Source organism: Bacillus rossius (assembly GCF_032445375.1).
Source record: "Bacillus rossius redtenbacheri isolate Brsri chromosome 9 unlocalized genomic scaffold, Brsri_v3 Brsri_v3_scf9_2, whole genome shotgun sequence".
In the NCBI taxonomy this organism is placed as follows: Eukaryota; Metazoa; Arthropoda; class Insecta; order Phasmatodea; family Bacillidae; genus Bacillus; species Bacillus rossius.
The window spans coordinates 35,501,736-35,518,293 of NW_026962013.1; the positions used below are offsets into that span (position 1 = coordinate 35,501,736).

Sequence of the window (16,558 nt, forward strand, 5' to 3'; positions counted from 1 at the left end):
TATTAGTTAGGTTAGGAAAAATTATTATTTTAATAAAATATATCAGCCTTAACAAAATTAATTTCCAACATAAAAAAAAGGGACATGAATGGATTAGTAATATAGTCTTAGAAACAAATATGGCGCCTTACGTTACAATATTTAATTTTCAAGATATAAATTATTTGAATAATTGTAGGGAATAGTTACGTTATTAGGTTTAGGCTAACTGTATAATAAATATTTTGTTAGCATTTTGACATTTGTTTGCACGTGGCCGACCTCCGTAGCGCAGTCGGATGCACACCGACTTGCTGTGCGAGGGATTCTGGGTTCGAGTCCCGGGTAGGGCATGGTTGTAAAATGTATATTCTAATATTTGATAACGACTAGAACTTGAGATTCACGCTGCATTTAATGGCCCTTTGGCTATGGGGGAAAGCTGTAGGCCACTTAACTATATTAAAAAAAATAAAAAAAAGTTTGCACGTTTATAGAGTGCTAGCACTAGTAATTTATTTACTCTATGGTGCTTGCTAACAACAATATTTCTGCAATAAAGCATTTTTCTGCCGGGAAAAATTTTAAATTTATAAAAAGTTCTTTTTTTCAATTTGAATCATGGGTGATTCGAATCTAATGGATAAATCTTTGCGGTCTGTTTTTGGTAAGTTCGAAAATTTCTCTCTGTGTGTCTTAATTACTTGTAATTTGGAGTTAAATGTTATTTACTGTGTTTTTGTATTTAAGAAATTTTCTGTTCAAACACAAATTGTTGCTCAATGTTTGCGAGCAGTTAAAATTATATTAAAATTTGCAGCAATCTAGTTTCGATAAGTTTAGTAATACAAATATTTAATTTGAAACTTAAAAAAATTACAATAATCCCAAGGTAATTATCCGACGTCGCGGCCTTTTGGAATGGAACGAAAAATATTGGAAATCATGGTTTTCACACTTTACACATGTCCTGAAATTTATTCCTAAGAGATGGGAGTACAGGTTTGTAAAAAATAACAGTTTACAGCTTATATTACAATACCCATTTACTCACACAATCTCCGACATTCATTGTTTATGTTTGGGTTTTAAATTTTTTTTTGAGACTTTTAGACAATGTAGTTGTTTTAATGATAAAATTTATTAGAATAAGTAATTGGATTATGAAATTTTTATTTTATTACATTGCATTTTAAGTAGGTACATACTATTATGAGTCACATTATAATGAATGAGTGTAAGGAGAGCCTAAAATTTGAATTGATTTGTTAACATTTTTCATTTTCTGTGAGGAATACGTGCTGTGCACTGAAGTAGCTGACACATTGAATTTTGCAGTCTTTCCAGGGAATTTTTTTTATTACAGCAGTTGTTTATTCTGTTTTTTTTTATGGCTGGTGTTTCATGTATTCAATTTTATCCCTGGATCCTGAAGGTTTTTTCCTGATAGCGTAATCCTGATGGCATGTTCCTGTTGGCTTGATCATGTGGTACATGATGCTTGCTGTTTTAGTTCAGTACGTTGGAAGATAATGCTCATTAAAAAATTGTAAAATAAGAAAGATTTATGTTTTTAGGTTGAAAAAAAAATCTTTTTTATTCATCTTATTATCATAATTCATTATTTATTGTTAATATTTTTTTAGTGTACAGGATCTTATTACCTATTGAACTAAAACAGCAAGCATTATGCAGCACAATATCAAGTCAACAAGATCATGCCATCACAATCTTTTGACATACGAATGAAAACAGCAAGCATCATGTACCACAGGATCAAGCCAACAGGATCATGCCATCAGAATCAAGCCTTCAGGATCCAGGGATAAACTTCATTATATGAAACAGAAGAATTAGCTTATTTTTAACTCTTCATAGTTGGCTACAGTTGTGATAAACAAAGAGATACCTACATAATCACATATAAACAATGACTGGCGGCAACAGTGTGAAAACACAGGTATTGTAATGTAAGCTTTAAACTGTTATTGGTCACGAACCAGTAGGAATCAAGAAACCATGTTTTCAGGGTAAATTTAGGGACATCTCTAGTGCTTGAAAAAACAGATTTTCTGTTTTTATTTACTTTTTGTTTCCCGAAGCCATGATGTCCAATGCTGATGTAGTAATGTAAGCTATAAATGATTAATTTTCCCAAACTAGTTGGAATTAAGAAACCATTCCTTCAGGGTTAATTTAGGGATGTTTTTAGTGTGTGAAAACTTTTTTTAAAATATTTTTTTCTTTCCATTTTAAAAAGCATCAACGTTCGATAAATACCCTCATATGAAAAGTTTTTATGTGCAGGATATTTTGACGTACTAAATTAAAATATTAAACATCATTTACCACAGGATCAAAATGTACAGGATCATGCCATCAAGATCAAGGGATAAACTTGGATATGTGATAAGGAACAATTACCCCGTGAAGTAATTATAAACTTAAGAAAATACTCTTTTCGGACAATAGAGAGGTTCCTTAATTTACCCTGAAAATAGTGTTTCTATATTCATTAATATTATTATAGCACAGCTTTTCCATAAAGTAATAATAAAATTCAGAATATACTTTCTTCAAACACTACACGTTCATGTATTTATTCTGAAATCTGCATTTCTGAATTCCTACTGGTTTCTGAGAAATTACATTTATAACTTAAAATATGTGCGAATTGATGCGGTAGCATTTCCATATTGGTTTGTGTGTGTCTATGATTAGAATAACTTGCATTAAATTGTTAGTATGGTCAATTACTTTAGGTTAGCTACATTAAAAACACTTCAAAACATTGTGGACTGTAGGTTGCGTTAGTATAGGTACATTAAGAATACATACTTCAAAACTTTGTGGGCGGTAGGTTGGATTAGTATAGCTACATTAAAAATACTGTAAATATTTTTAATGATTGCTTAGGAATCATCAAGTAGTTATTAGGGATTACCTAACCAACTGTTCCCATGATATCACAGTATTTGTTTGTTCATTTATTTATTTTTATTTATTACATGATTGGGTTGCTTAGGAATTACGAAGGAATTATTAGCAATTTATTTAACCAACCGTTCACATGATGCCACACTATTTGTTTATGTAGCTATACTAACCCAACCAACGTATACATTGTTTCGCAGTTTTTTTTAATACAGCTAACCTAACGTAATCAACATTTTTCACAATTTACTCAAGTTCTCCAAATCATGTACACACAGATCCACAGTAGAAAGGAGAAAATGACAGATCCACAGGAGAAAGGAAAATGGTAAACGGCGGTAAATTTATAATGTCGCCACTTTCATGTTTTAAAAAAAAATTGAACGCTACAGACTTTTTCTATTAACTCTAAAACAACAGTTTCAAAATTTTAACTGGTTTCTGAGAAATTACAATTTACAGGTTATATTAGGAAGTCTGTGCAATGTTACGGCTATTGGCATGTTCTGCTTTATTTTATTTTGTTATTGTAGCCAAGGCTGTTTCAAAAAAAGGTTGGCCTTATTGGCTTTGCCTTCTGTAGTGATGTACATTTATTTTGTTCTATGTAAGCATAGCTGAGACTGTTTTCCAAGAGAGATTGGCCTGCATGTTATCGCCACCCTTTCTTGATACTAGTTGCAAATTGATCCTGTGGTTCGCCAGAGATCCTTAGATATGTAATGTTGTTGTGACTGTTTTCAAAAGACAGGGACCATCATATATTATGGCTGAGGCCTCTACCCTGATTAAAAGTGAATGTTTAAGAATATTAAGCAATATTTAAAAATTTTTGCTTGAACAAAAAAAATCTTAGGGTAGGAACATTTTTAATTGTAAAGCAAACAAAAGAAAAACCCTGTAAAATCATGTCCTAGTTTGGCAGCTCTTTCAGGATTTAAAGAAGAAAAAAAAAGCAAAGACAGAATAACAATATTGTAACATCTTGGCTACATTAAGGTTTTAGAGAATTATTTTTGAAGGATTATCATAATTTTTACTGTGCTTTAGTAATGTAGTTCCTTACCATTGCTGCCCGATGTGCTTCACACACAGAAGTGGTAGGAATTCTGTTTCCAAGTACACAGTCTGTATTTAATGCTGGGTTACACTAGTGTTTCTGTAAGGATGTCTTTCCTACAGACTTGACATGTGTGTTTCATTTATTTAATCACATTTGTATACATATGTATTTAGATGAGTTTCAACAAGATCATCAAACAGTTAACTTAAGAATTCACAAAATCCTGACTATGTCCCTGGTGGTGCCCCACACAGTAAACAACAATTCACTGTGCTTTACTGAGGATAAGTTTTCTCAGTCTGTGCTTTCTCTCATGTAATCTCACACTTCTGTGGTTGGGAGAACGTGTTATCTTGTTGGTAATAAAAACTAAACGTGCAGTTATGATGTAAGTACTAATTATTTGATATGTCTGCACAGATTAGTACAAAACAATTCCAAATGCTACACTGGCTAGTTTACTTTTTAACTAGCCTTTTGGGATTAAATTTATAACCAGAAAATTAAGGTTAACTTATCCAGAATTTAAATAATATCCTAGAGTAGCTGCTAGTCCTAAACAATAATTCAGAAAATGAAATTTTTGAGAAATACTTGCCCTGAAAAACAAAGTGTTTGTGTGTGTGCATGTATTAACTTAAATATTTCTTTGTTGTAGTTGGAAACATCCCATATGAAGCGACCGAGGAAAAACTCAAAGATATATTCAGTGAAGTGGGACCTGTCTTGTCATTCAAGTGAGTCATCGATGCTCTAATTAATAACTTGTTTTGGTGTGCGAAACTGGACCCACACTCTGGAGGACTAGTTCAAATACTAGTCCTGCCATCCTGATTTGAGTTTTCCCAGCTTTTCTTTATTAGCTCCAAATAAACAATGAGAAATGTTATCTTTGATGTTTAATTGCAGTAATGAAGTACATTTACCTATCATTTGAATGGACATTTTTCACTTCTAGATATGAGTCAAAAATGATAACAGACATTACAACACAAATAAATAAACCTACAGGACAAAAAAAATAATGACAAAGACCCTAGGAATCATGTTGCAAACCAGACCTCCATCTAGCTCAAAATTGGTCTAGAATGCACATATATAAACACTTAATAAGTTTGTTAAATTATTGGAAAAAAATATTTAAGTCCAAAATATATTTTACTGTCTATGATTGATTACTGAAATAATGTCTCTCAGGCACAAATTGATTTTTCTGCTTTTTATTAATCATTCACAAAAACCGACCACGAAAACAAGTCCACAACAAAAATAAACAAACTTGCAAAACAAAACAAAAATCCACTTTTACAAACAACTCGGTTCATTATGTAGGCACAATATTAAAAACGGTTCATCGATTAAATCCTGTGGTTGATTACGACGCATGGTACCAATGGCCGAGAGACCCATTTTCTGCTCGGCATGGCCACCGATTGACTAAAGGTTTCAATCTAGACCTTCACTGCTGCCTGTGGTCGTAAAATGCTAATTACCAAACAATGTCCAACAAAAGGTTTATAACACCGCAGCTTGGACCACAGTCTTGAAATTTTTCTTTTCACTACATTAATATATATTACATTGGCGAGTCATCACCAAACATGTCTACTCTCGCAGGTGCCCAAGTAGCAACTAACTTGGCGACCAACGAATACAGCTTTTTGTTCACTGGAAGGCCAATCACATAGTACTTTAAACTTTATACCAATGACCCAACACTTATCTGCCGTGAAAACGGACCATGTTGCTTTGTTAAGTTGCCCACCCACAAGACACATCACGTGATATATTTTCCCATACACAAAATACATCTTTCTCTCTAATGCTTATGTAACTGTAAAAATTATTGCATCAAGCCTGCTTTCAGATAAATAACCATAAAAAAAAACTGAAAACATATAAAACCTTAAATGAGTGGGAAAATTTAAGTAAAAATAACTTTAAGTGACTTTCATAATAAAGTAAACCAACCATCAGTATTATTTAAAAGCATTGAATAAATGTAACCTATGCTCTTAAAGCATGTTTAAAATGCATTAAGGTAAGTGCACCAGTAGTCGTCATGCTAAGAAAAATTTTACAAAAAAAATTTGCCTACCTAACCTTGTTGGTGTAATACAGCTAGTTATGTGTTTGACTTTAACCTCAAACTTTCTTAAACAATAATATTAAACACTTTTAGATAAAAACCAATTATTATAGAATATCTCGAATTAAAAAAAAAGTGTTATTTTGTGCCAGTAGTCGGCATGCCAATTTTCGTCTTTCCCAGTGCTCGTCATATCTTTGTGCCAGTAGTCGTCATTCGTGGTATCAGCACTTATGGTTAGCAATAATGGATTCGTAATTATAATTACAAACCATTTTAGTTCTAAATTTTATTTAAAATGATTATTCAAACTTTTGAAGTTATTTTTACGCATTTTTTTATATTATACTAATATAAAATATGTAAACAATTAATTAAAATTATAAAACAATCAACTTACCTATATATTGATACCGTCACAATAAATAAAGCTGCAACAAAGATACATTGTGCCAACTCTTGCATAGGACATAGTCAAATATAAACATGCCAATATTAATAAAACTAATACATAACACATGTGAAACACTAAAAAAATGCGAGAAAAGATTACACACCAAAATTTTTTACGATAAATAAACATTCATGATAACTGATAATTCGCGGGTGCGAGGGGATAAGTCAAATGTTAGAAAAAATTGTTTTTTATGGTATGGAATAAAGGAGAACAAGCTCTACAAAATGGTCCAAATGGGTTAAGTCTAGCACCCTTGTGTGTTATTCTATGGTACTGAACTTTTGGAGTTACATCACAAACTGACAGTTTTCGTGCGTGAAAAAGGGGATAAGTAATTTACAATGACATTTTGACATATCCCCTTCTTCCCGCGCACCTGCAAATTTATGCTTATATTTATTTAAAAATTCACAATGAGTAGTAAATAACATTTAAACAATTATCTATTCTGCTTAAAAAAATACAATTATGCATGGAAATTAATTCAACATAGTTACTCTTCTACAATAAGTAACTAGAAGTTTTCTGAACTTTAATTTTCATTAACATCATCATGTCCATTAAAATTGTAGTTGACCCTGGCACCTTGCTGGCTCATAAATGGAGGTGGTAGAATGCCATTTATTTGTGACCTATTTACATAAGAAACATCGTTTTATTTCGCCACAAACACCGTTTTACCATCATCCTGAGCTCGTATGCCCATTACTTTAACTTCTTCCCCTTCAGTGTCTTGGACAATGCAGACAAATCTGTATTTCGTAGCACCCCTTTTTCCACCCATAAATGTCACAAGTACAAACGATCCAGGTCGCAAATTTTCATCAGTCGCCTCTTCCAACTCCACACTATCTTCTTCATACTGCTCAACCCATTCATCTGAAGATTCCACAGTAACAAATTCTTCCTCCGATGATGTTGATGAAACTGAAGAATTTTCATCCACCTTCCTCTTTTTGACTTTCTGTTTTTCTTTCTCCAGCCTCTTCTTCAATCTTTCTGCTGCTCGTTCTTCTTTTTGCTTCTGCAAGTCCATTTTGGTCTTCTCTTTCTTGGAAAAATAATCCTGCCAGGCACTAGAACTAGCAACAGAGGGAATTTTCTCTTTCGGTGCACGTTTCTTTAACTTGGGCTTCTGAGAAGGCCAAAACAATGCTCGCTTGAAAGGAGAGGGAATAGACTTTTCTGTGGGCACAGCAGAAAGACCTTTCGATGTTGATGGAATGGGATCAGGATCAAATGAAACATTGCCTTCAATGACTGTGTCCACTTCATCAACAACAGTTGGAGGAGTAGATGATCTTTCAGGGATTATTTCTTGAATTTGTAGGGTGTGTGGATCCTCATATTGGGCAGTAGAGCTGATTTCGACCTTATCACAATATTTCACATGTCTCCAATATTCAAAAATTGTCATGTCCTTTACATCTCCCTGCCATACATTTCCAGATTCCTTGAAAAGCTGCAATTTCTCTTTCCCAAGAAATTTTTCCAAATGCTCAACAATCTCAGAACTACAAACATTACTCTCTGGAGTCTTGGGTGTAGATAAGAGAACTGTTGGTGTGCATGGGATACTGGAGGGTGTAGAAATGAACTTGTCCTCATCCACTTCTGAAGGATTCCATGGGAAAATTCCACTCTTCTTAAATGAGTGCTGTAAAATTTCTGGAGTTACAGCTTTCTCAATCGCAGTTTCCAGCAGTTTGGCAAAGTCTTTCTTTTTTAGTGTGGGGTCTTCCTTGTTCGCCACACGCTGCAGTCGCCACTCATGAACTGCCGTTTTCCATCCACTTTTAAGTGGCTTGAAAACTCCTACAGCCATTGGTTCCAGTATGTGGGTGGAATTAGGTAATAATGCCACTAAAACTATGCCATGTTCTTTGCAAAATGTGCTGCTGTTCAGTGTGAGGTGTGATGAATGGCCATCGATGAACAGTATTGCTGGTAAAGTTATCTCCTTCTTCACCAACCATGGGTAAAATATGTTCGTCAAAAATTCGTAAAAAACTTCACCGGTCATCCAACATTTGGTGACTTGCCCACTCTCCACTCAGAAGGTATTCCTGCCACAATATCTTGTGGCAGTCTTTCGTATTTCAAGCACAGCAGTGGTGGGCAAAGTTCACCAGCTGCATTCCCAGCCAATAATACTGTGACACATTCCTTTTCATCGGAATTGACTTGTTGAAAAATGTTTCTGTCTCCTTTTTTGGCCAGTACTTTGTTCCCCTTAGGGTTGAGGAAAAATGCTGACTCGTCTCCATTAAAAACTCTTCTTGGATCAGAGAGAACATCTTTCAGTTGGTTTTCCTTCAAGTATTTAAACACTTCCTCAAACCATGCTGAAATCTGTTTCTGCGAGACAGCAGCCCGACTAGAAGTCAAGTTCTGGGCAGTTCTCAGTGTTAAGGCTGGGTTCCTTTTAAGAAAAGATGCGCACCATTTCCTACCTGGTCGCCATCTTTAAAAGGAAAAGGCCTCTTCAACTCTTTTGTGAGCTGCTGCACACTATTCTGCAAATCCTCCATGGTAATTGGGAATCCTGCTTTGCAGAGAGAAAGGGCCCAATCAACTAGCATGCTCTCTTCCTCCTTTTTCAGCCAAGACTCGGGTCCCATTTTTCGTCCAATAGGTGTCTTCCCTTTTACTTTGTCGGAAAGAGTGTTCCTTGGAACACCATGTCTTTCCGAAGCTTGTTTTATGGACATCCCGTCCTTCACAGCCTGCAAAGCCTCTTCCATCTGGCGGGGCTCATATTTCAATATGCCTCCTCGTAGCATGGCACTGCAACACCGATTTTTTTAGTGTTAATTTACAGATTTCATATGAACAAAAAAAATGCTTAGACTTAAATATCATATTTAAATTATATTATATAACATCGGGGAGGCAAAATTAACTGACGAGGGTAAGTTTTGAAGCAGTCATAATTATGATAATTGAATGCTTTATAACAATAATATGTGTCAAATTTAATGTTCTAGTATTCATCATTGTTCTGTACCAGTAGTCGTCACCTGTGACGACTACTGGTCCTGATGACTGGTTGGAAGTTTTACAAGCACAGTAAACTTAACATAATGTAATACACATTTTAGCAGTTGCTGATTTTCAATTTTAAAAATAACTGACATGTACCAGTGTTCGTCAGGTATGACGATAACTGGTGATTTATGAGTATTAATTGATACAGTGCTCGTCACCCCCCCTTTCTTTGTGTCGTTGAATATAATCTTAAGACTTAATGTACTAGAAATCATGCTAAACACTTCGCAGAAGCAAACAAACACAAACATTGCAATGAAAAGAACAGGCACACAATTTATTAAAAAAACGAATTACTTACCTTCTTAACAAAAACCCGCAGCAGTATATCTCGCTTCTTACAGTATACTACACGACTTCTTAGATACGGGAATCCCCGATCGGCAATCGTGTGCGTTCAGAAATCTTCATGTAGAAAAAAATAAACGACTCTTGCTCTGAACCATAATATGTTCGACACGCGAGATTTTACATTCTTGCACTTGTTATGAATTTTTATTTTATAAGTGACGACTACTGGTGCGATGACGACTTCCGGTACACTTACCTTAATACCTATTAAAAGAACAAACAGAAAACCTAAAGAAGTATTGTTACTGATTCTAAAATAATAACAAATCTTTAATAAACTTGCAGAAAGTGGGGAGGGCAAGTAACCTGGGTTGTTACATACAGAAAACTCAGCAGTCTTAGAATTTTGAAGAAATTGTAGCATATTGTACACAAAACAGAAAGAATGTGAATATAAACAGCAAACACAAAGTAGGGAATTCCAAATTTGTGTCAGAAAATCAGAAATGATGGAAAACACAATACATTAATACTAAAAACAAAACTATTAGACAAAGATATTAAACAGATTAAACCACTGTACCTAGCATTGATACCTACATTAAAAAAAATCACCGGTAATTAGTAAATAACTAAGTGAAAGCACATAGAAACTACATAAGACTTAATGAAGTTTTGGGACATAAAATCCACTATTGAGTAGATATAGGTGAAAAAAAAAATGTTTATGTTTATTTTGTTACTCTTTTGAGTGCAACAGTAGGGGAAGGATGGACTATATTGGGGTGCCAAGAAGAGATTTTGTTGACTGGACAGAGAGGTAAAAAGTTAAGTTTCTTGAGGCATTTTTCAGGTCATGTTTCAAATATCAATTCATAACTCTCACAAATTTTCAGTCAGATAACCACAGGGCAGTCAGGTGTTTCTGTGCAGAACAATATGGGGCTTTCTCAATCAATGTTTTCATGGAGACCTGATTTTCTGGTCCTGCAGTGGTAGGAGGTAAGGCAGGGGGTGTCTGTTTCGATCAGAACTTGTTTGTTTAAAGTTTGAAAACCCAAGTGTAAATCACTTTTCTATTGGATTCTGTCGACCAAGGACAAGTTGCATGCGGAAGGTATAACTGCATTGCTATCAGCAACCCACCATTTTTAATAAACTTCTTCACTCCAAAGTGCAATGTTCTGTCCAAACCATGATAGATACTGAAAACTGTATGTATGAAGCTGTTCCCACTCGTAGCTATGCCCATTCAAAATTGGGGAGTTCCATCCACTGAAGCCTGTATTTCCAAGTCCGCACATCATCATTCGTGACAAATGTACTTCCTTACAATAGTTCAGGTTTTATCAACTCTCAAGTTTATAGCCATCTGCTAAACTTTGACCACATGCACTTTTATGTCATTGAATAATTATTTTAATAGTTTGTAACAAGTTTGTTTATTCAAATTACTGAGTGGTTAATATTGTGTTATAAAACAATGACTGCTTTTTTTTTGTATGAATTGAGTAATAGAAATGACTCGCGAAGGCCATAGTTATTATATTTATTTACATAACTGTCAGTTATGGTCGTGACAGGTGTACCTACACGTGTAGTGTAAGTGCAGTGCTTGTGCCGTGCTGTAGGCTGGTGTACGACAGAGAGACGGGAAAGCCCAAGGGCTATGGCTTCTGCGAGTACAAGGACCAGGAGACGGCACTCAGCGCCATGAGGAACCTCAACGGCTACGAGATAGGCGGGCGCACGCTGCGAGTCGACAACGCTTGCACTGAGAAGTCACGCATGGAGATGCAGAGTGAGTTCCTGGGGTAACACCACAGTGTTTAGTGATCATAGTAATTAGGAGTAGTTGATGAAACATTTCCAGTTGGGTATGGAGTGCCTGGCACAGTGGTGAGACACAGGACTTGCGTTCTTGAGTACTCAGGTTTGAATTCTAGTCCATCCATCCTGATTTTGGTTGCCTGTGATTTCAGGATATCTCTTCAGGCAATGCAGGGATGGTTCCTGTTGCTGTATATATAAATAAACAAAAACTCTGTATTTATATTTAAGGTTAGGGTGAACAGATATAGTATAATTTCTCTCTCTCTCGCTCTCTCTCTCTCTCTCTCTCTCTACACACACACACACACACACACACACACACATATATATAAGGGGAGACTAGAGCATAATTTTATTTGACAATGTTTGAAATTTGTTTTTTAATGCATTTTTTTTAATGTTGGTAGCTCTAGACTACCGTAGACTAGCTAAAAAAAAAAAAGCTATTATCAAGTTTAAATTCAACTTTTTATTATATAATTGGAAAGTTGTTTAATTTATATAGTTTTTTATTATTAAAACATGTATGTTGGCTTTTTTTTGTAAGAAAATGTTTTTTTCATTTTATTTGGCTACACCATAAATGTTTATATATATATATATATATATATATATATATATATATATATATATATATATATATATATATATATATATATAAAAAGAAAATGTAATTCCATTTTATTTGCCAATACCATAGATGTTATAATCAGACTAAACAAAAATCTAGTAATATTTGAGACAGTAGGACCAATATATTGATTGAAGTATGAGTTTTTACAGCTATTATTTTACTGAAGTCAGAACCTATCAAATTATTATTAATGCAGTACTTGTGCTTCATATTTATAAAAATAGTCTAAACTGTAGTTCATATGATTCATAGAATTTTATAGATGCATAGTGCAGATTTTATATAAATAGATTCATATAATACGTGCCAGTGTCTTCAGAGTTAGCATTACACTGATACTTCATTATAAAGTAGGCCTACCTCACTATAAAAGATTCTCACTTTAAGGTATATATTTTCCGGTCCCAACAAGATATTTTAAATTTAGTAGCAGTTTAATATTAAATACTTTTTTAAGAGATGTACATATTTATTTATGATTGCAAACACTTAACTTTTTTCTTGGGTTGAGTCTTTGTGTAAATATTTCAAAGTCAATCTCAGGTCATGTCAGGGGCCTAACCAGGGGTGGGTTTTAGGGGTGCCAACCCCCCCCCCCTTAGCACCAAATCTTTAATTAATTTCTTATTCATCACTCAAACAAATTTCATATTAAAATTAATAAAATTTTTACCATTACAATATTTAAATTTAAGTACCAAAAACTGCCAAAATAGCACTATTTTACACCTTAAAATCAAAATTTTCCCGGGTGAGGACCCCCAGACCCCTCCCCCCCTTTAATACAGGGGGGGCCATGCTTCTTAACACCCCACATACACAAATCCTGGCTACGCCACTGGGTCATTAAGAATGCAATCTCCGATGGAGAAACGTTTGAATCTCGGATGGTGGAACTGGACACGAGAGTGCTGTGATTGAACTGGCTGATTGTTGAGATGAACGGTGGAGAGACGTGTGTGACGCAGGTCTGCTGCAAGGCCCGGTGGTGGAGAACCCCTACGGGGAGGTGGTGCAGGCAGAGAAGGCCCCGGAAGCCATCAGCAAGGCTGTGGCTTCGCTGCCTCCGGAGCAGATGTTTGAGCTGATGAAGCAGATGAAGATGTGTGTGCAGAGCAACCCCAACGAAGCTCGTGCAATGCTGCTGCGCAACCCTCAGCTGGCCTACGCCCTCTTGCAGGCGCAAGTTGTCATGAGGATTGTGGATCCACACGTCGCTGTGGTAACAGTTTTGTGTTGTTCGTTACGCTTGCGTGAATATTCGTTTCGTATTTGATTCAGTTTCAAATACTAACATTTCATAATAACCAATATTCATTTGATTATGAATATTTACATTGCATTCCTCGTGAGTTTGTTGTATACCAACATTCACTGCTGATGCCAATTCTTTTTTTTTGATAAAAATACCCAGTTTAGTTGTTTTTAACAGGACCATATAATCAAAAATAACTCTACTTAGCAATTTACTTAAAAATTTTTAAGTAAAAGTTTGGTTTTTGCAGTATTTTGCAAAACAAATTTTGTATCAGCATCTGTTCTGGAAAATAATTTGAATTATACTGAAGTAAAAGGTTGGTTTGTTTATGTTTAGTGTTGGGCCGATTCCTAAAATATACAGATTCCAATTCCATTTTCGATTCTTAAATTAAAGAGTCGATTCTTCGAATCCGATTCCGATTCCTTAATTTTTATCTGACGATGTTCAACAGAGTAATATACTCAGAAAAAAAAGGTTGTTTATGATTTTAAAAATGTAATTGCGTTGTGTTTCATTTTCTGTGCAGAAATTAACATTATATACAGCTTATATAATGTTAAAAAGTATATTCATTACCATCAAGTTACGCTACCTTGAATTTCTAGCACAATTTGGCCTTTTAACCTTGCATATAGTTAAGACGAAACACGTGTTCAAACACTGCCAATAATCAAAAATGTCTTATGACATAAATTGTAAATAATGTTATAACTTAACCAACTTTAGATACCTTACATTAATTAATGGTAAAAAAAAGAGGTTTGTACGGTTAGGTTAACAATTTTATTTTCAAGCACAACTAAATAATGATCCAAATAAAATGACAATATAACCTTGTTTATACATATTTCAAGGGACCAGGGTGGAAAAAAATAAAAAGAGGGAAATGTAAAAATAACATTTTATTATCTCATTATGATGGAAATGACTAGAAACAAATATGCACCACACTAAAATAAAATGTCAGAGATGCTTACGTTTTAATATATTACCTAGAACTTAATTATCTCACTTGGTGAAAAGAATAAATCCATCCAGTCTTGCAGTTCTTCACAACCGTAAAGAGAAAATAAATTTTCGGTTCTTGAGTAAGAAAGTTCTGTGCATGGTTTAGCATCTCAAAATTTCCACATTTTATGGTGAGATCTTCTTACACAAAATATTTAAACTCTTCAAATAATAGTGTGTTAACATTTAATTCATTTCAGAAATTTATCGGAAACAATTCTGTTAAACTAACACAACTACTTTCAAAAGATTGTTTATGTTTGGTAATAAAAATTTACGAACGTTTCAGCAGCAATGTTTGGAAATTCAGATTAGCCAACTGCCATTTCAAAATATATCTAACGTAAAACGAGCATCGCTGAACACGCACAAGAACGCCGATTTACAGCAATTTGGTTATGTTGCTTTTAAACTTATTTTAATATGGCCGCCACTGTAATCCACTGTGAATTTGGGTAAAATCTCATTCAAAAATTATTTCATTTTAATTCTTTAAAGTTTAAAGTGCAGAGATGTGAAACATCTTAATTTTCACGTTCACGTCACCAAAGATTTGGTTCATGGCCGTATGGTTTACCATGGCAGGTAGCACAAACAAAAAAAAATTAGGTTGTTTACAATGGCAAATGTAGCTGCCATGATCATATAGTTAACGTTTACATTATTTTACTTGCCGTTTACATTTACATAATTTTCTTTAAACATTTATGGTTTTGTCTAATTATTTTTGAAGGTTTACTATTAAATGCAGTGCTGCTGCAACGTAATTTCCGAAAAATGCTTTCGCTTAAAGCGGGAAAGTAGATACTGCATTTGTACTGTAGGGAAAATGGTGCAAGTAAATAAATACGTTAATCACCGTAATTCGTAAATCAGTAACGTAAAAAAAGATTGTAGTTTAAAAATTATATTTGCATGCATTTTAATATTTTCTTACGTTGCGTAGGAGATGTATTTTGCAAACTTAAAAACAATGCAGGAATCGGTCATGGTCGATTCCAAAACCGTTGTATTCTGTATCCCACGATTATACTGGAATCGGTGGAACCGACCGATTCCGGAATCGGAATCGACCCATCACTAGTTATGTTTGCAGCATCAAATAAAACTTTATTGAATTGAATATTTTAAATTTTTTTTATGTATTATGTATTATTATTGTACCTGACTTAACCTAACCAACTCTTTACTTTAGTTATTATTTGTTGTATTTCCCAGAATGCACTTGGAAAACTGCAAAATTGACTTTAAAAATATAATTCCTCAATATATATAACTATGCAAAAAAAAAAAAAACATAGCTTGGAAATTTCAATTGCTCACACGCATCTTGTTGCTTGTTCTGAGAAACAAGAGACTATTACATGGTTACAGTAAATGGGATAGCAACTAAGACACAGGGTGCCCACCCGACTGTAAAATTGGGAAACCTTGAATTAGGAATTTTTTTGTTACCAGGAAAACTGTGAGAAACCATTGAATTTTTGAAAGCTATCGGGAATTATTTGTTTGGCCGGTAAGTTAAAAAGAGCTTAGTTGAAAAACTGCGCATCATACCTAGGAACTTTGTCATTTATGCCATTTTTGACTCTGTTCACAGCTTAGTTAAAAAAAACTACATGTTGTGCCTACAAAATGCATCACTTAACATTTTTGAGCACTGTTTACTGGTGAAACTCCAGTAGCGGATGTGAGAAATGTGACACGAGTTAAGATAATACAATGGGTTGTCGGCGATTACTCGGAGGAAAAAAGTCTCAGCTCAATTTTTTTTACAGAATAATAAACGTCTGGAAAATTACCATAATTTGACATATGAAAGATTGTAGGTTCTATTAATAATGTTGAATGTTGAAGAAACTATACTAGTGGATGGTGCCATAATTTTTTTTTCATTAGTGTCTAAAAAATACGTATTTTTTTTTAAAGGGGTAGCCTAAGAAAAGAAAATAAGTCTGTTT

At 34.2% G+C, this 16,558-nt stretch overlaps 1 protein-coding gene across 2 annotated transcripts in view; it reads left to right on the top strand.

The window, feature by feature from the left end:
* The first annotated feature begins 281 nt into the window (after positions 1-281).
* The window catches only part of LOC134542978 (cleavage stimulation factor subunit 2 tau variant), a 59,597-nt gene continuing 43,320 nt past the window's right edge, over positions 282-16,558 (top strand). The window contains exons 1-4 of one of the 2 annotated variants that reach the window (XM_063387618.1): positions 282-646; positions 4,635-4,713; positions 11,493-11,662; positions 13,297-13,550. In XM_063387618.1, coding sequence (XP_063243688.1) covers positions 601-646; positions 4,635-4,713; positions 11,493-11,662; positions 13,297-13,550 — 549 coding nt within the window. In that variant the 5' untranslated portion in view covers positions 282-600. The remainder of the gene's footprint in view (positions 647-4,634; positions 4,714-11,492; positions 11,663-13,296; positions 13,551-16,558) is intronic. The other variant, XM_063387617.1, reaches the window with a different exon arrangement.